The 21,132-nt window shown below is 46.6% G+C and overlaps 1 protein-coding gene across 8 annotated transcripts in view; it reads right to left on the bottom strand.

Moving 5' to 3' along the window:
• EP400 (E1A binding protein p400) overlaps positions 1-21,132 on the bottom strand; it is a 94,782-nt gene that overhangs the window by 63,638 nt on the left and 10,012 nt on the right. For 6 of the 8 annotated variants that reach the window (XM_066260872.1, XM_066260874.1, XM_066260869.1 and 3 more), the window contains exon 2: positions 13,493-14,831. In XM_066260872.1, the coding sequence (XP_066116969.1) occupies positions 13,493-14,831 (1,339 nt within the window). Of the gene's footprint in view, positions 1-11,980; positions 12,092-13,492; positions 14,832-21,132 lie in introns of all 8 variants that reach the window. The other 2 variants (XM_066260868.1, XM_066260867.1) reach the window with 1 other exon arrangement.

Below are 21,132 nucleotides of genomic sequence, written 5' to 3'. Positions count from 1 at the left end.
CTCCTACTGAACCAAACACACTCCAGATAAACATGAACTCCGGAGGAAACATAAAACATGGGACGGTGGGCAGGCTCAGTCCTTGAAGGAAGAGAACAGGCCAGGAGTGGTTTCTGGTTTTATGGCACTGACATAAGGGCCTGTGTGCACCACATGGACTACTAGTTCAGCCCCAGACACCCAGCCTCACTGCCTGCAGAGCACTGGGACAAGGCAGGAGGCCAGCAGTGAGGAAGGAGACTCCACAGACCCAGACTGGACACGGGGAGGCCTGGGTTTGCCGTCAGCTCTGCTGTCTTCTGCACCACACAGACACAAAGACCCTGTGCACAGCAACACGGTCACTGAGATTCCAGACACCAACCCTCAAGAGACAGAGTGCACGGTTCTAATCCAGTCACACAGGCTAACTATGGGAGAAAAGCAATCCATACTCCTCAGACTCTCTGCATCCTGTCAGTCACAACATTCAGAATCCAAGTCAAAATTACTCCAAAACACAAACAAGAAAACATGAGCCACACTCAGAAAACCACTGATGGACATCAAGCAGATGACCCACTCACTGGAATCACGCAGCGAGGATTTGCCAATGGCTTTATTAAGTATGTCCAGAATATAAAGAAAGTATGTTGCAATGAAGGACACATACAAAAAATACATATATATATCCAAACAGAAAACCAAATGGAGATTCTAGAACTGAAAAACTAAAATATCTGAAATAACCAATGCACTAGAAGGCTAAACAGCAGAGTGGGGTGTGGGTCAGTGAACTAAAAACAGAGTCCTGAGAGAACAGAGGCCTGGGTCTGAGATGCACTGGGGACTCTGGTCACCAAGATGGCACAGTGCTACTTAAGGGTGGACAGAGGGACAGAACTGAGTAAGGGGTCCAAAGGGGGGCTCACAGTGACTGCCATCAGTGATTGTTATCTCCTCCTGAAGGCTGGGAACAACCAAAGGGAGTAAAAAGTCTTTTCTTTCCTCTATCTTGCTTGTAAGTTTATTGTGTTCATTAGATTCCACACATGCGTGAAATCACACAGTACTTGTCTTTCTCTGACTGGCTTATGTCACTCAGCATAATAATCTCCAGGTCCATCCATGCTGTCACGAAAGGTAAGATTTCTTTCTTTTTTGCGGCAGCATGGTATTCCATTGTGCAAATGTACCACAGGTTTTTGAGAAGTCTTTTCAACAAAACGGTGCTAGAAGTCTGGAGATCCTTGTTTAAAAAAAAGGGGATAAACTGGCTTTCATTAAATGAAAAACTTCTCATCAGATACACAGAAGGGAAAGGCCAAGCTCTCTGCTCCTAACTTCTGCATTGCCATCTACTCTTGCTTTTCAGGGTGACTTCTGGTTTTATTGTATACTATCTCCATGACTATTTTATTAGGAAAGTTACCGCTGACTTTAAAATTCAAACTTGATTTTAATTAACAATCACTTATCAGAACTTTAAATAAAAAAGAAATGTTCTCACAGAGAAAAGGGGAATTTTGGATGGGAACTGAATTCTGGCAGCCGCCCATTTTAAGAGAGATGACGTCAAAACTGACTTCATCCACTGAGGACAGTAAGATTTCTAGGAAGTCTAGAAAGTGCATCAAGAAAAGAACACTTGAGCCTGACCTGTGGTGGCTCAGTGGATAAAGCGTCGACCTGGAAATGCTGAAGTCGCCGGTTCGAAACCCTGGGCTTACCTGGTCAAGGCACATATGGGAGTTGATGCTTCCAGCTCCTCCCCCCCTTCTCTCTCTCTCTCGCTGTCTCTCCCTATCCTCTCTAAAATGAATAAATAAAAATTAAAAAAATTTAAAAAAGAAAAGAAAAGAACACTTGAGCCCTGGCTGGATGGCTTGGTTGGTTAGAGCACTGTCCGGAAGCACAAAGGTTGCCGGTTCCATCCCTGGTCAGGGCGCACCGAGGAGCACATCAATGTTCCTGTCTCTCTCCACTGCCCTCGCACCTTTTCTCTCCTGCTAAAATTCAATAAATAAAAATTTAAAAAGAAAAATATTTGAAGGGCTGGAAAAGAAACCGAGAACACCTGCCACCCTAATGTACAGGCTCCCGCCATTCTGCAGGAAGAAGCAAAGCCGGCACTGGCGGGTTGGCTCAGTGGTAAGAGCGTTGGCCCAGCGAGTGGATGTCCCGGGTCAATTCCCGGTCAGGGAACACAAGACAGGCACCCACCTGCTTCTCTACCCCTTCTCTTCCCCTCTCGCTTCTCTCTCTTTCTCCCCTTCTTGCAGCCATAGCTTGACTGGAACAAATTGGCTCCAGGTGCTAAGGATGGCTCCATGGCCTCCACCTCAGGCACTAACAATTCCATTTAGAGCAACGAAGCAGCAGCCCCAGATGGGCAGAGCATCACCCCCTAGTGGGCTTGCCTGGTGGATCCCAGTTGAGGTGCATGAGGGAGGAAACATAGTCTGTCTCTCTGTCTCCTGCCTCTCACTGAATATATATATATATATATATAAAAAGAGGCCTTGGCCAGTTGAGCAGTAGAGCGTCGGCCTGTTGTGTGGAAGTCTTGGGTTCAATCCCTGGCCAGGGCACGCAGAAGCGCCCATCTGCTTCTCCACCCCTCCCCCTCTCCTTTCTATCTCTCTCTTCCCCTCCTGCAGCCAGGCTCCATTAGAGCAAAGTTGGCCTGGGTGCTGAGGATGGCTCCATGGCCTCTGCCTCAGGTGCTAGAATGGCTCCAGCGGCAACGGAGCAATGCCCCAGATGAGCAGAGCATAGCCCCCTAGTGGGCATGCCAGGTGGATCCTGGTCGGGTGCATGTGGAAGTCTGTCTGTCTGCTCTCCCATACCGGTTCTCACTTGGGGGGGGAGAGAAAAAAAAGCAGCAGCAAAGCCCTGTGGCTGCAGTTGGAAGTTACTGGGGTGAATTTCTGCCCAACTTAAATAAGCAAATAAACTGTACTCTGTGTGGGATGGTGGCAGTTCTGAGACTGGGTGCTCAGTTACCGAAAGGCCAGACGGTCTGAGGGAGACGGTGACCTTCCCGAGCACCTCAACAGGACTGTCAGTGGACAGGACTCTGGACCAGATGACCTCAGGACAAGGTATCAGAGAGGAAAGGACAAACTCTTCATGCTGCTTTTTTTCTGAAAGTGTGTCCATTAGAACAAGCTGCACTGGCAGTTTACACTGCAGACATTCAACTACATACACACAAACATGAGGGCCTATGTCAGAATGAAAAAAAAAAACAGTTGGGGTAGGGTTATAGAACTGTAAGTATCATTTTCTCTAACACAGAGTTGTTAAAAAAATAATCTCCAGCCTGACCAGGCGGTGGCGCAGTGGATAGAGCCTCGAACTGGAATGCGGAAGGACCCAGGTTCAAGACCCCGAGGTCACCAGCTTGAGTACGAGCTCATCTGGTTTGAGCAAGGCTCACCAGCTTGAGCCCAAGGTCTCTGGCTTGAGCAAGGGGTCACTCGGTCTGCTGTAGCCCTGGTGGTCAAGGTACATATGAGAACTCAATCAATAAACAACTAAGGAACTGCAACGAAGAATTGATGTTTCTCATCCCTCTCCCTTCCCGTCTGTCTGTCCCTATCTGTCCCTCTCTCTGTCTCTGCCAAAAATAAAAAAAATAATAAAAAGAAGTCCTCAATAAAATTAAAAAAAAAAACTCCAATGAGAACAGTTTAACAGTGTTCTCCTGCATAAAGTGACCACACTCCAGAACACCCCTTAAGACCTAGGGAAGCAGACAGAGCAATACTCTCAAGTTATTTCTAGAGCTGGACTAGCAACAGACTAGCTAAAACTGGTATAAATGATTGCAAATAACAAAATTCACTGAGATTGTGCCTTAAACTCTGTATAGAATGCTTAACAGCATGGCAAGGCCGTAATAAAACTGGGACCACTTGGGCATTTCTAGGAGCACTTTTTAATTTTTATTTATTTATTTATTTATTTTGTATTTTTCTGAAGCTGGAAACAGGGAGAGACAGTCAGACAGACTCCCGCATGCGCCCGACCGGGATCCACCCAGCACGCCCACCAGGGGCGTCGCTCTGCCCACCAGGGGGCGATGCTCTGCCCTGCCGGGGCGTCGCTCTGCCGCAACCAGAGCCACTCTAGTGCCTGGGGCAGAGGCCAAGGAGCCATCCCCAGTGCCCGGGCCATCTTTGCTCCAATGGAGCCTTGGCTGCGGGAGGGAAAGAGAGAGACAGAGAGGAAGGAGGGGGGGTGGAGAAGCAAATGGGCGCTTCTCCTATGTACCCTGGCCGGGAATCGAACCTGGGTCCCCCGCAAGCCAGGCCGACGCTCTACCGCTGAGCCAACCGGCCAGGGCTCTAAGGAGCACTTTTAAAGCTAAGAGCTATGTGACAATATGTGGCAGGTACCAGAAACAAATTTTCTTCATTCACTGATGCTGCCTCTAAATGTTTTTCCTCAATAGAATAGATATAACCTAAAAATTTTAAAAAACAGTTTAATGGGATTACAGTTCCTCAAAGTGATGGGATTTTAGAAGCTGTTAAAATGGGATTAAAAGTGAATAAAATATGAAGAGTATTTGTTATATGAAATAAAGTATAATTCACTGTCAACTAATATTTATGTGATGTAATATAAAAAATCTGTTAGGGTGATGAAATTAGAGTCAAATATTCATTTTCTCTACCAGAAACATCACTGAAAGATTAGTTCTTTCCATAGAAAATAAACGTGTGTGTGTGCATGTATTACTTTAAATACAACAGTCTGCACTCCACAATATGCCTCAGTGTTCTATGGAAGCACTCAGACATCAATACATATGTACCACAGAGAACTCTGAATTTATTCCTGGAGTGTTTCATCAGTCAACATGAATCGGTCAATATAAACATTCCACAACTGGTTGTAAATAAGAAAACTCATGCCGAGTTTTTTTTTTCCCTGAAGAAAAAGACGGTATTTCATGTCTGACCAGTGGTGATACAGTGGATAGAGCATCAACCTGGGACACTAAAGAACCAGGTTCAAAACCCCGAGGTTGCTAGCTTGAGCATAGGCTTATGAGCTTGAGCATGGGGTCATAGACGTGACACCATGGTTGCTGGCTTGCAGCCTAAGGTCACCAGTTCTGCTGGAGCTCCCAGGCCATGCGACATATGAAAAGCAATCAATGAACAACTAAGGTGCCCCAACTATCAGTTGATGCTTCTCATCTCTCTCCCTCCTGTCTCTCCCTCTCTATAAAAAAATCCCCCCAAAACAAAAAAAAACCCCAAACAAAGGATGTTTCTCATTTCAATTCTTTTCTGAGAGACTCCCCATTTCCTTACACATCTACTAGTGTTTGCCTCAGATACCTGCAATTCAAAAGAGAGGTTTCTAAGTTTTACTTTTAAGTCTCTTAAAAAAGTTTTATTATGGAATATATCCTATATATGAAAGATATTAACACATGTTTGCAATTTTAAAAGCTTAGTAAAGTTCATCAGAATTCAAGTATTGGGATATGGGTATTTACTGAACACTCCAACTTTTCTCTTTTGGAAATTTTTCATAGCAAAATATTGAGGAAGAAAGTGGAAGATGTTCTGCGTGCCACTGGAAACAGTACACACAGAAATCACCATGGATACCACCTGCTGCTGTGCCTGGTAGATCCCCAGTGAGTGAGACTGCAAACACCTCCTGCAGGTACCACCTGCAGAGCTAGCTCCACCCAGCATCTGTCGCTCTGCTTCCTAATGAGCCTTCCCTGAAGGAACTCTGCACCTGTCTTCTGGAAGCCCTTCCTCTGCCCAGGGGTTGCCAAAGAGTGCTGCGGACACCAGCCCATGCAGTGTCCGGTGCTGTGAATGATGACTCCCATTAGCATTCCTCTGTGGGGGGTGCACGATCGCTGGTCTGCACTGCTGTGTGTGAACATTTCGGGTCTTTCCAGTCAGGGGCTTTTACAGACAATGCTACCAGGAACATCAATATGTGTGCTTTTGGCACACAAACATGGGAGTAACCTAGGAGCACTTGCTGGTCAAAGGGTCTGCCTATGCCCACCTCCTCCACATCACACCTCCACACTCACTCCCATCAGAATCCTGCTGATCACATCTGATTCTGTCCGGTGTAGTTTCTGGCACTCTGGTGACTATGACAGTGAGTCACTGTGGAAACTGCACATCTTCTCCCCCAGGCCCTCCTTGTGTCCACTGCCCCACTATTCCAGTGCAAAAACCTACCAGTGTGGTCCACAATCGCATCAGTGTTACAGTTCTCTACGCACTCACAGGAAAGATGCCCACGAGTCAATTCTCTGACAGCCTGCACCTTAACAAATCTTATCTTCAAATGTATAAAACTCAAGACAAGAAGCACTTGAGCATCAGGCTCAAATTCATTTTCCCACCAACAGGAAGCAGGCTCCGAGGAGCCCCACCGGGTCCTGGGCTGCATGAAGGAATGTGCATGATGAGCCTAAATATCTTGTACAGGAAAGGAAGTGCTTGCAGAGAAAGCACTCGGGGAGCATCTCAGGGAAGAGGGTGTCAGAAGTGTGCTAGAGTCAGTTTGTAGGGGCTCCAACTGGCCAAGTTACAGATAATCTGAGCATCAAAAACAGCAGGACAAAACAAAAAAACAGCAGGACAGCCTGACCAGGCAGTGGCACAGTGGATACAGCGTCGGACTGGGATGCTGAAGAACCCTAGTTCAAGACTCCGGAGTTGCCAGCTTGAGCGCGGGCTCATCTGGCTTGAGCAAAAAAATCTCACCACCAGCTTGGACCCAAGGTCACTGGCTCAAGCAAGGGGTTATTCAGTCGGCTGAAGGCCTGCGGTCAAGGCACATATGAAAAAGCAATCAATGAACAACTAAGGTGTCGCAACGAAAAACTGATGATTGATGCTTCTCATCTCCCTCCGTTCCTGTCTGTCTGTCCCTATCTATCCCTCTCTCTGTCCCTGTAAAACAAACAAACAAACAAAAAACAGCAGGACACTCAGTGGGGGGGGGGGACTGAGTAGCAGATGACTAGCAGGAGGCACAAGGGGATAGAATGGATGTGAACATCTTGACAGGCATGTGGATAAATAGGCACTATCACACTCAAGATGTGTGCATTCCCTGCTTACAAACTATACCTCACTATATGCAATTCAGCATGTTTACAGATCAAAGAAATAAAAAAAAATCACAAGATCATGTAAATAGATACAGAAGTAGCATTTGAAAAAAATTCAACTTCCACTCATGATAAATGATAAAATTAAAGAAACTTTCTTAACCTAAATAAAGGACACCTACAAAATCTACAGCTAACATCTTTACCTCATGGTAAAATACTAAATGTTTTCCCACCAAGACTGGGAAGAAGGTAAGAATGTGTTCTCACCAATCCTATTCTGAACTTGCCAATGCAATAAAGCAAGAAAAAGAAACAAAGTAAAGGGAGAAAAAAAAATTGCTTTCTTTGCAGACCTAATTTTCTCTGTAGAAAATCCCATGGAATCTACCAAAAAGAAGCTCCTAAAACTAATGAATGAGTTTAGCATAGCTGCAGAATACAAGTTCAAATAATCAACTATATGCCTATATACTGCCAATAAACTACAAAATTTTTTAAATTTAAATACCAGTTACAATGCCAAAAAAACTGGAATACTTGGGCATAAATCTAACAAAACATACACAGAGCTGGGGTGCTGAAAACTACCAAACACTGAAGAAAGGAAAAAAGATCACAATAAATGGAGAGAGGTATCATATTCCTGAACTGGAAAACACCATTACTGTTCAGATACTACTTCTTCCCAAACTTGTCAGCAGACTCAATGCAATCCCAGTCAAAACCCTGGCAGGACATGTGTAGATAGTGAAGGAAGAGCTCAGAGACAGAGCCACACAGACTGGACCAGCTGATATCTGGCACACGTGCAATGTCAATATAACATACAGGATAGTCTTTCTAAGAAACAGTGCTGGGTCAACTGGATATCAATACGCAAAGAAATGAACTGCTTGCCATGTAATATAAAACTTCACTCAAAATGGATCACATGCGCCTGACCAGGTGGTGGCGCAGTGGATGGAGCATCAGACTGGGATGCGGAGGACCCAGGTTTGAGACCCCGAGGTCGCCGGCTTGAGCGCAGGTTCATCTGGTTTGGGCAAGGCTCACCAGCTTGGACCCAAGGTTGCTGGCTCGAGCAGGGGGTTACTCAGTCTGCTGTGGCCCCACGATCAGGGCACATATGGGAGAGCAGTCAATGAGCAACTAGGGTGTCACAATGAAAGACAAATGATTGATGCTTCTCATCTCTCTCTGTTCCTGTCTGTCTGTCCTTATCTGTCTCTCTCTGTAAAAAAAATAAAAAAATAAAAGGATCACATGCCAAAATATAAAACTACAACTTCTAGAAGAAAATGCACAAAAAAATCTTTGAACCTTGGGTTGAACAAAGTTGTTAGATATGTCAAAAAGTATGATTCATAAAAGAAAACTGAAAAAAAATAGACATCAAATTTAAAACTTTTTGACCAATGTCACCCCAATAAATTCGAGAAAAATAAATTTTAAAAAATTATAATAAGCTAGAAAACTTAAACTTTGGCTCTGTGAAAAGAGTACTAAAAAAGGCCAGAGAACAAAAAAAATTGCAAATATATATCTGACAAAAAAAATACATAGATTATAAAGAACTCTCAAGCGCGGCAATAATAAAACAAACAACTCAATGAAAAAGTTGGGTGAGCCCTGGCTGGACAGTTCGGTTGGTTAGCGTCATCCTGATACACAAAGGTTGTCGGTTTGATCCCCAGTCACGGCACATACAGAAACAGATCAATGTTTCTGTCTCACTCTCTCCCTTCCTCTCTCTCTCAAATCAATAAGTAAATTTGAGAAAAAAGAAAAGAAAAAGATGGGTGGAAGAGAGGAACAGACACTTCCCCAGAGAAGATACACAAATGGCAAAGGAACATGTTCACCATCAAGAGTCTCTAGAGCCATACAAAGTGAAACCACTACATCAGTATCATGATGACTACAAAAGAAAGGTATGACCTGATCAGGTGGCACAGTGGATAGAGCATCGACCTGGGACACTGAGGTCCCAGGTTCGAAACCCCAGGTCATCTGCTTGAATACTGGCTTATCCAGCTTGAGCATGGGATCATCAACATGATCACATGGTTTCTGGCTTGAAGTCCAAAGGTTGCTGGCTTGAGCCAAGATCACTGGATCAGCTGAAGCCCCTCAGTCAAGGCACATATTAGAAGCAATCAATGAACAACTGAAGTGACACAACCAAGAGTTGATGCTTCTCATCTCTCTCCCTTTAAAAAAGAAAGAGAGAGAGAGAAAGGAAGAGAAAGGAAGAGAAAGGAAGGGAAGGGAAGGGAAGGGAAAGAGGAAAGGAAAAGGGAAAGGGAAAGGGAAAGGGGAAGGGGAAGGGGAAGGGGAAGGGGAAGGGGAAGGGGAAGGGAAGGGAAGGGAAGGGAAGGGAAGGGAAGGGAAGGGAAGGGAAGGGAAGGGAAGGGAAGGGAAGGAAGCTGACTATAACTAGCACTGGGGAGGGGAGGGAACAGTACAGCTACTGTGGAAAGGGTGGGTGGCCTCTCACCAAGTTGAACATACACTTATTGAACAGCCAGAAATCTGTCCCCTAGGCATTTACCCAAATGAAATGAAGGTCTACGTTCACCAGAAGAACTGTACATGGACATTCACTGCAATTTTACCCCTAAGTTCCAAAAGCTGAAAGCAACTCAACTGTCCTTCAAAGGGTAACAGGACACACAGAGCACCACTCGGCAAAACAGAAACAACTACTGGCACATGCACCCACGTGCAGGACTCTCCAGTGTGCTGTGCCAACTGCAAGCAGCTAGAATGAAAGACAACAGACTGCAGGACCCCACTAATGACTCATTCTGGAAAAGACAAAATCACAGAAGTGCAGACAGATGAAGGCTGAGGGAGGGTGAGACCTGACCACAGAGAACTTGACCACATGAACACTCTGCTTCCTGACTGTGGTGGTGGTTACACAGCTCTGCGTGTTTGTCATGGAACTATAGACCAAAGAGAGTCAAGTCAACTAAGTTTAGTAAGTGTAAATGAACAAAGACATAAATACTGGTGCACATTATAACCACCGGTGAAAAAAGGATTCATGTACACATCCATAAATTGAAAAGGAAGCTTACTATTACAATAGAATGCCAACTAACAAATGTAAAAGGAATGATGGAGTTAGAAATCCATTTTGCAATCTCTAAGGTGATAACTAATTCTGGCAAGGCTCATCATCAAATGCTAGGATTAGTGGTCAAAAATTTAATGAGATACCAGATATTTATATGGTCACAAAGTATCTCCCCCAAATTTCTTATTATTCACTCAAAGAAAAATAATAGCCTTCTAGTGTAAAAGCCTCGTGGACCGGTGACAGGACAAGTGACATCACGGCCTCCTCATAGGGCACCCTGAGCTGGACACAGCATCACTTCCATGGTATCCCTCTCTAAAATGCAAGACCCTTATCAGACACAGGAAATATCAGACAAGCCCACATCATAAGACATGCCACAAAATAACTGGCCAGGATGCCTCAAAAAAAAAAAAAAAAAAAAAAAAAAGGTCCAGCAAGATTTAGGGGCAGGCCCAGGTGAGAGAAGACTCAAGATCACAGACTGCAGGAAAAACAACAAGGGACGTCCCCCGGACAGAAGACACCCGCCTGAGCTATGGCTCAGACACCGCACTGCAACACGCAGTGTCCTGACCTGAGCACTGTGCTGCAAACACATCAGAGACCTCTGACTTGGGACGCGCCCACATACTGAGGGATAAATGGCATGACAGGATTTCTATGACTGCCTCTCCAATAGCTCAGGGGGAAATGTGGTGTGCATATGTGAGAGAGAATGAAGCAATGCAAATGGGGCAAAAAGTGAACAATTGGTGAATATGAGGAAGGGATATTGGGAGCTTTTGTACTATTACTGCAACTTTTCCATGTTTAAGATTATATCAAAAGGCTGGCCTGTGGTGGTGCAGTGGATACAGCATCAACCTGGAATGCTGAGGTCACTGGTTCAAAACCCTGGGCTTGCCCATCAAGGCACATACTGACAAGCAAGCAATGAACAACTACAGTGAAGCAACTATGTGTTGATACTTCTCACTACCCCCTCCTCCATAAAATCAGTAAGTAAAATCTTAAAAAAAAGAAATTACATCAAAATTTTAAAAAATAATAATATAATTATGTACGGTGTCCCAGATGGGTACTAGACTTGAGTTGATCATTTTGTAAGTTATATAAATGTCTAATCACTATGTTATACTTCTGAAACTATTATATGTCAACTGTAGTTGAAAAATAAAAATTTTATTTAAAAAATTAAAAACAAAAAATTCAGAAACATCACGACGGCGATGAAATTGCTTTCTGAACCCAGCATAATCTATTCCAAAACTAATAGAATCGAACTGATACGTTTAGGTCCTTATTAATGGAACACTGAGTGATCACTGACACCCATGTAGAGGCCTGTGGGTGAGGTGATTTCAGGGGTTTCACGTCAGTGTTTCTTCCAGCTACTGAAAATACCATGTGATCATCTGCTTAAATCTTTTTTTCCTGTTTCTGTTTTGCACTGTTCTCAAAAACACAGAGAGAAGACACAGAAAGAACCCACATGAAACACAGCACACGAGGGATCCTGGCACACGCTCGACAGGACCATGAGGATTAGGTGACATGCACACTACAGCTACGACTGCAGCACAGGTCAACACAAGAATAGTGCATTAGCTCTGGGTTGTCGTTCACTCATGCAACTTAATTTTATCGCTCCATATGCAGGAAAGCTTCTTTATTTTTTTAATATAAGGAATGGGCTCTGGAAAAAATACTAAGAGAAAATAGTAACTGAAGGTTAAAATACCTGAATGAAGGGAAAGTTTGGGATGAAGCTACATTTGAGAACCATTGACAAGTACCTGAAATGGTTGCTGCTGGGATGAAAAAGCAGCAGAAACATTTGGCGGAAGCTGGGTTGCTATAGCAACGGGAGTACCAGTCTGCCCATCCTTTCCTGTCACAACCTTTACCTGAGAGGAAATATTTTGAGAAAAAAAGGCAACATGATTTTTAAGACTGCTCAAATTTTTGTTAGACTTTTACTGCTGACAGCTCACTGATGTTTGGTGCTTTAAAATGGAATGCTTTTGCATCAAATCCTGCAAAAAGACAATGAACTAATTTATGACAGATTTATAACATAACCTAACTGCAAATCTCGTAAGAACTCCAATTTAAGTCATGGGCAATATCCTTAGGTTGCGCAACTTCAAATTCTAGAATTGGGGACAGCAGGCAGTCTCAGTAACAAAGCGGCTACTCCATCGCCTACCATGTGGAGGTCAGAATGGAGAAGGTCTGTTTCAACAGGAAGTTATAAACGGGACTTACTTTTCTTAAGCACAAAGAAAGGGACTGAGTCTATAGACGACACTGGTGTACAGAGAACTGAATTTCACTATTTCAGAGGTGAAACCCTCAAAATAGTCATGTAACCTTTTGGAAAATAAAAATGGTCCATCCTGGAAAGGGTGTTAAGGAAAACACAAAATGGCAAAGCCACACAGATACGTCCATAAATATCGATCAGGACGGCTGAGCAAAGAGACCAGCTTTTGTTCACCAAAGGCCGATTTCTTTGCAGGAGAACAGTGATAAAGATTTCAATTACTTTAGCCATCCCATAAAACAAAATCAGCTGCACCAACAGAGTGTACACTACACGACACAAAGGCACACGTACAGTGCATGACAGCCAACCTCACTCTCGCCCTGCTGGGGTTTGCTTCTCTTCCAGGAAGTGCAGATCAGTCATGGTATTGAGGAATCTCAATTCAGGCATTTATTAAGCACCCATTCCAGGCACCCAAAAAATTTCACTTATTTAGAAAAGATTCCATCTTAAATATGATTCATAGATAAGACTACATCTAAAATTTCTCAGGTTTCGGCTATAACAACTATATTTTAAACATGAAGATACTGTACCAATATTTATTACTTAAATTTATTTATATTAAAACACCTTGTTTAAGAACCACATTCATGGAGTTTCAAGGGGTGGACCTACATAAGTGAAACACAAAAACTGGAAAACCAGCCAGAAGGGGTGCACCTGGGGCTTTGATGCCAGCCAGAATGCACCCCAGCAGACCAGGGGCCCGGCTGTGCCTGCAGCTTGGCTCTCCACATGGGCGGGTCCTTGTTCTCAGTGAAAGCACCTGGGTCTGCACCTGCTCCAACTGCTAGAGCAGCTCTTCCCTCCCTCAAAGAAAATAGCAAAATTCACTTTCCACCTTACCCCCAGGTCAAACCCTTAGGAAACCAGGTCTGAGGAGCACCCCGAGCCGACACATTCCTTTGTGCTCACAGCTGCCTAGACTCACAGCTGCGCAGCACAGTCCTTTAATTATTAGACGGCTGTTTCTCACCTCATCATTGATAACCTCAGACTTTTCTTCCTCTTCCTCTTCCTCCTCCTCCTCCTCCTCCTCCTCCTCCAGGTCCAGATCATTCTGCCTAAGATAAGCTTGTAACGGGGCATAGTGTTTCTTCTTGAAAGCCAGGAAATCCATCATGTTCCCTTGCAGGTGCTGCAGGAAGAACAGCTCGATCAGGTACTCCTTGAAGGCCTCCCTCAGCACCTCCATCTCCCGGTGGTGAGAGTCCAGGCACTGCTTCCGCATCTGGGCCAGCTCCGGGGAGGCCGGCGGGATCTCCTCCAGCTTCTTGGGTGTCTTCCTGCTCCCCGTGCACGAGAGGGGCAGGCTGGAGAGGCCTGGGGGCACCGCAGTCCTAGAAGGGCTGCTGGGGGGTGGTGGGGACGTCATCCCGAAGGCTGATGCCCCCCCGACCCCGGGTAGGAGAGGTCGGGTTAGTGGCGGCCCCTGCAGCACTTGCTGCTGCTGCTGCTGGACCAGCTGTCCCTGGATGATGCTGCTGATCTGAGGTGGCAGGCTGGCTGTGGTGATGTGGCCGGGGCTGGCCAACGGCGGCAGGCTGGACCCACCCGAGGACGCGGGGCTCTGGGGTCCCAGGTGGTGCACAGTCCCCCCAGGCTGTGTGTGGGGCTGGGACAGTCTTCGTTCTCGCGCCGTGATGGGAGCCCCTGCATGCTGCAGTGGGACCGGGGCTCCCTGGGCCATCTGGGTGAGGCCCGAGCCCTCCTGGAACACAAAGTGCCCGCCCGCAGACGGGCTCAAGCTAATCTGCCTCACCAGCACACTGGCGTCCATGAAGCCCCCCGTGGGGCTGCTGCTGCACAGGCCCAGGCCGGGCCCAGGGGTGCCTGCCCGCACACTCTGCAGGCTGGGCCCGGGGCTAGGCTGGGTGGGGCTCTGGGTCTGCACCTGCTGGGACAGTGGCGAGGTGACTTGGATGTAGGATGGTGATCCATGCTCAAAGCGCCTTGGCTGGGCACTGAACTGGAAGCCCGGAGAGGTGGGACTGGGGAGTGGCAGTGGGGCCAGTGTGAGCGAGGGGTTTCCTGCCACCACCGGCCCCACATTCTGGAGGGTGAGGTTCACATTCGGCCCGGCCGCGGGGCTCCTGCTCATGAGCTGCTGAACCTGGTACCCAGGCGACTGGGGCGCAGATGGGCTGGCCGAGGGCGCGAAGGGTGCGGCGGGGGATGGGGGTGGGTTTGGGTGGGTCTGCTGCTCTTCTTCACTGCCGGTGAAGGCCCGGGACCTCTGTAGCTGGTGCTGGACATTTGGAGGGCCGCTGCCGTGGTGCATTATTGCCCCCTTCTTTATCCAACTTAATGATTTCCTGAAAAATCAAAGTGAAAGTCAAGTTACTTAAAGGCAGCACAACCAGCTGATCACCATTCATTCTGAGAGCTGCTCAATGGCACTGGCAGTGTGTAAAGGTCAGTCTTATCCATCCACGTCGAGCTGTGCACACCACGACACTGCATATGGCCTCCTTCAGCATACATGAGGGGTGGGGCTCTGCTGTGCCTGGGGCCAAGGCATGGCTTGGCAAGAGTAAGTTTAGGATGCCAACTAGCTACCTGGGAAGGTAACAGGTATCACACCTGCTCAAGGCCAAGCAGGATGTCACCTCAGTGCCGACACTCGTGAGCAGTGCATTTCTTCCCTGACACTTCTCTCAGCTCAAAGGCCTTCCATGTTCCCGTGTGCAGGAGACTGTGAGCCTGTCTCTCCCATGCAGGGACGGTTGTATGCACAATCCCTCATCACCAGAACTGCAGCCAAGTCCCCCACCAGACAACATTCTTGTGAACACCTGAGCTATCTCACTGTTAACTGAGTGCAAACCCAGAGCCCCTCTGATGTCACACCCCATGTTCCTGGGCAATGGGGGGGCAGCCTGAAACAGGAACCAGGCCAGAACCTGAAGGTGCTCACGCTGCAGCCTTCTCCATGAGAGCACAGGAAGGGCACTCTGACGAGAAAATCTCATAGGGAGAAAGAGAATGGCTGGAGAGGCCGCCATGAGCTGTGACTCTCTGGGAGCTGGTGCTACAGTTTCCAAGCAGCTCACAGTCCCCAACTGCTCCATGCAAAGGGTTAGAGCAGTGGTTCTCAACCTTTCTAATGCCGTGACCCTGCAATACAGTTCCTCATGTTGCGGTGACCCCAAACCAAAAAATAATTTTGGTGGCTACTTCATAACTGTAATTTTGCTACAGTTATGATTCGGAATGTAAATACCTGATATGCATTATGTATTTTCCGATGGCTTTAGGCAACCCCGCCGGGGTCGTGACCCACAGGTTGAAAACCTCTGGGTTAGAGAGAGGGGTGGAGAGTGGAAGGGACCACTGAGAAAGCTCAGCCTTCAGGACAGGAGACATCAGAGAATGGAGTGAGAAGAGGCCAACTCTGAGCTGAAAGGGACAACGTGCCCAAGTCAGACACGACTAGAGCCTAGGTGTCCATGGGAAACACAACCAGCCCAGCCCCTCAGGCCATCTGTCCCCATGTGCTGGGTCACAGGTTCACAAATGTCCTTTCACCACTAAAAATCCTCAGCATTAACGGATACCAGCTTCCTATTTATGGTGTTGCTTACTCCCCTCCCCTAGACAAGCAAAACACCATTTCATGTTCAAGGCACCACTGCTTATCAGAGGAAATACAAAACTTGCAAAGATGAACTACACAAATATATCATCACACAGCACCAAACCCTGGTGAAATACACATGTATGAAGGCTCTTACAGTCCTAGGCCACTGGTAAAATATACATATATGGCCTGACCAGGCAGTGGCGCAGTGGATAGAGCGTCGGACTGGGATGCGGAAGGACCCAGGTTCGAGACCTTGAGGTTGCCAGCTTGAGCGCGGGCTCATCTGGCTTGAGCAAAAAGCTCACCAACTTGGACCCAAGGTCGCTGGCTCCAGCAAGGAGTTATTCGGTCTGCTGAAGGCCCCTGGTCAGGACACATATAAGAAAGCAATCAATGAACAACTAAGGTGTCGCAACAAAAAACTAATGATTGATGCTTCTCATCTCTCTCCATTCCTGTCTGTCCCTATCTATCCCTCTCTCTGATTCTCTCTCTGTCCCTGTAAAAACAAACAAAAAACCCCCAAACATATATGTAGATAAAAACATGTATATATATAATTATATATACACATCTATATGATCTCATAATCCCAGGTCCCTGGTGAAATTCACATACATATGAATGATCTCACAGTCCTGACCCCTGGTGAAGTACACATACATATGAATGTTCTCACAGTCCTGAGGGCCTCTGGTGAAGTAGAGGCATATATGAATGACATCACAATCCCAGGACCCTGGTACAACACACATATGTATGAATGCGCTCACTATCCCCAGCCCTTGGGGAAATACACATTTGAAATTAAAAGCTTAGCTCAACTAAAGGCTAAGAAAACCTAAAAACCAGCAAGCACACGTTATAACCCTCAGAGGAGGCACTTCTGTTCCAATGGCCATCTCTGAGGACAGTATCAAGAGCACAGGCAAGCAGCAGCAACTATGTCTAAGTAGGAAGTCAGGACCACAGCAAGGAACAGCCCCATGACCATCAGGAGCCCACACCCACCATCACCCTCCACACAGAGACCCAGCAATGTGGTTGTGAGAGGACACAGTGTGTGAGGTAACCCTCAGGTGTCATTGCTTTCGATTCAAGTTCTTGACCCTGAGCTTTTAAACAAGCATTATGGGAGAGAATAGTGTGGAGCTGTAACAAAACAGAATAACCTAACACATCATGCATATTTAGAATCATTTCTCAACATACGCCATTCCCAGAATATCAAGAGCAAAGGCAAAAAGAAACTCTCTCATACATAACCCACAAAACCGAGTAGGTAAATATGTTATGACAAGTAATTGACACATTGAGAAAATTCTATCTAAATTCTTCCCACAAATCATTCACCAAAATAATTATTTTTATAAGCTACATTTCAAGTTTTATAATAAATATAAAGAAATCAAAACAGAAAAACATAAAGAACACAAAAGTAAATACTAAAGCTCTGAAGGGAACTCCATTTCCTAAACTTAAACAGCTCTATGGGCCATAGCACCCTGCATGTGTCCAAACTTGTCTAAACTTAAACAGTAAAGTTGTATCTGCAAAGATAGATTTGAAGACATGCAATTTTAAAATGTTTAAAGCTCAAAATTCATCAAACTCAAAGCCCAAATATGTTAGGAAGACTACCTGAAGTCACTGTAACAAAGAGCTATTAGCAGGACTACAAAGACATACACAGAAGTTGATCTAAAAAAAATGAATAAGCCCTGGCCGGTTGGCTCAGCGGTAGAGCGTCGGCCTAGCGTGCGGAGGACCCGGGTTCGATTCCCGGCCAGGGCACATAGGAGAAGCGCCCATTTGCTTCTCCACCCCTCCGCAGAGCCTTCCTCTCTGTCTCTCTCTTCCCCTCCCGCAGCCAAGGCTCCATTGGAGCAAAGATGGCCCGGGCGCTGGGGATGGCTCTGTGGCCTCTGCCCCAGGCGCTAGAGTGGCTCTGGTCGCAACATGGCGACACCCAGGAGGGTCGCAACATGGCGACGCCCAGGATGGGCAGAGCATCGCCCCCTGGTGGGCAGAGCGTTGCCCCCTGGTGGGCGTGCCGGGTGGATCCGGGTTGGGAGCATGCGGGAGTCTGTCTGACTGTCTCTCCCTGTTTCTAGCTTCAGAAAAAAAAAAAAAAAAAAAAAAAAAGAATAAACGACAAAAGATGAAAAACATCTAATTCACCAGCTTAGAGGAGAGCATGCAACCTCGCTGTGTACAACTGCCATACAGACTGGAGGAACTGTCCCCTAGAGCCATGGACCAGGATACAAGACCACTCACCTGGCTCCACCAGTGGGGATGGGGGGCGGACGGAAGACAGAGCAGAGACGCCAGGGTTCAGAGCCCACAACATGCCCAAAAGGGTCAGCAGGCCAGTGGTGGGAAAGCGTGAGGGACCCGTCTGACTCCTTCAGCTTTGACCTAAAAATCCTACCTCTGGAAATCTCTCCTAAAGACATTCACTTACCTATTTATTTTTTACTGTGCATAAAAATATTCCCTACCAAATAACAGCGTGAATGTTCACGTTCTAGTTGGCAACTATGTAGAGGATGGGAAATGTTTCAGATACATTAAGTGAAAAAAGCAGGACACAGCTGCACAATACAGCCACTGCTCTGCTAAAAGCATCAATTATATGCTGCCTGCTGAAATGCTGAAATATGAATACTGACCTTTACCAGGTGAGGGGTAAAAGCACTGGGATAGCCACCCACAGAACAGGTGACTGACACACCCACACCAGGAGGCGTGCAGGACACACAGCGCAGAGCCAGACTCCAGCACGGCGCATGGCAGGTCACTGACATGACATTCTGCAACAGGCAAAACCACAGGGACAGAAGTTGATTAGACGAACCTGCAGGCAGAAGGTGGGGAGCAGCTGACTCCACAGAGGCAGGAGAGAATCTGGGGACACGGACTCGTTTCCATATTTGATCTGTGATGTTGGTTACAAGATGGTGCTTGTCCAAAGTCCCAGAACTGCACACCAAAGCATGAACTCTGCTATATGTAAACTATATCTCAAGTTTTTTAAAAAAGTGATTCCTGACTTCAATCACTTCAGTGAACTTACAATCACTATAAGAAACAAACCACTGCTTATCTAAACAGGATTTCCCGGAAGTGTGGCAGAGGGAACCTGTGCAGTGCAAAGCCACCACGGACGGCAACACAACCTTTTCTTATTGGCCACCTCTACTAATGTCCAGGTTCCCTGGAAAAAGCTAGACTGGATCCCTTCAGCTCGTGATTTTGAGTAAGGGCACTCACTGCCCAGGAGGAGGCCAAGGGCAGGGCGCTGGGTGAGAGCTCCCACACAACCTAGAGAAGAGGAGGCCCAAACCTCCCGGGCCCCACAGGCGACACTCACCAGTGCCCTAGATGGTGCGCATGGCTGTTCTCAGAGCAACCTCACCAACGGGCACACTGGGACTCTAGAAAAACGCAGTCTAAGAAACACCTTCTTGGGCCCTGTTTTCAATGTAGGGCAGAGGTCCCCAGTCAGGAAAGTGCTGGGGTCTGACAGCAGCTCCTCCCAGCACCCAACCCTCTCCCCTTCCAAACTTCTCCTGTTCTCCCCCTTTAACAAGCAGGGAGCTCCACTCATCCCAAACTGACCCCTCTTCCTGTCTGCCCCCTCATCCCCTCACAAACCTCGCCTCTGGCGGGCCTCCCATGTCCAGGGATAAAAGAGCACTGGGCTGGATGGAGAGTGAGAGCTGAAGAGGGGGAAGAAGGGCTTGGGCGCAGCACACACACATTCAGGGCAGAGGGACAAACAGAATGTGATAGAACTGGATGGGGGACATTTTCAAGTGGAAATTCCAGAAAGCAGTAGGTATATCAAGTCTTATAGCACATTCTCATCTTCTGACCCAGTAAGCCAACTTCAGAACAGCCTAAGAAAAAACCAGAGCTGTGTTCCAAAACACAAGGATGCTCACTGAAATATTACACCAAGAAAGGTGGCATGTCTAACCATAAACATCAATAATTTGATACATCTATGAAAAAAAAGTAATACTCAACTTGTGACAGCACATTTTGACGTTTTCCTGTTACCTGTCTATGCTTTCCAAATTTGTCCCGAGTTGGCAAGTGTCATAGTTTTAGTGCTGGTTCCGATTCTCCTGTCGGGAACCACACAGGTGTGCCCTTCCCCGCCCTGCTGTGGGGGTGGGCACCTGACTTGTCTTAGCAATGAGGCAGACATACTGTATGCCATGCTGATGCTTTCCTGCTCTGGTAAACACAGTTAAGATCTCACTGAACATTGTCAGTAGGTTCTATGACTTGCAGCAAAACAACATGTAAGAAAACCAATTTTACCATAGGCTAATTAATATTGGCAAGAATTATTCTCCTACAGCATCTCATCAGTGCTATAGGGAAAGGACGCTAATTGAAGGACCCGCTGTACAGGAAGCGCAGAAGTGAGCTAAGTGTAGGGAACTCATGGTGGGTGCCAATGCCCTCTTGCTAGAAGGCACTGGCATGGCATCTGGGGTGCACCTGAGAAATGCAGCAAACCTAGCTTATCATAGCTGACTGGCACATAAAAATAATTATACAGCCTGGTGGCGCAGTGGACCTGGAACACTGAGGTCCCAGTTCGGAACCCTAGTCTTGCCTGATCAAGGTGCACACAAGAAACAACTATGTATGAGTTGATGCTTCCTGCCCCTTCTACCCCTTCTCCCTCTCTCTCTCCCTCCTCTCTCTAAAATGAATAACATCTTTTTTAAAAAATGATACATCATAGAAGAGACTCCACACCCCCCACTGCAGCCCATCCCCCACACCTCAGAGTTCTGATCCTAGAGAAAACAAGACCGGGGCTTACACCTCTGTCCTGGCCTCCTGGCCGCCTCCACAGCTGTTCATACACTGAACCTGACAAGTGTTTGGTGGAGCAGACAAATCTGCCTTCCCAAGATCAGCTGACCAAAGAGAAAAACACCTACCATACACTGCTACTTTTTTATAATTTTTTAATTTATTTATTTTAGAGAGACAGAGAGAGAGAA

This window comes from Saccopteryx bilineata, chromosome 2 (assembly GCF_036850765.1).
Source record: "Saccopteryx bilineata isolate mSacBil1 chromosome 2, mSacBil1_pri_phased_curated, whole genome shotgun sequence".
Lineage (NCBI taxonomy): Eukaryota > Metazoa > Chordata > Mammalia > Chiroptera > Emballonuridae > Saccopteryx > Saccopteryx bilineata.
Note: the sequence above shows the minus strand (reverse complement) of the source record. Positions and strands in the feature narration are given on the sequence as shown.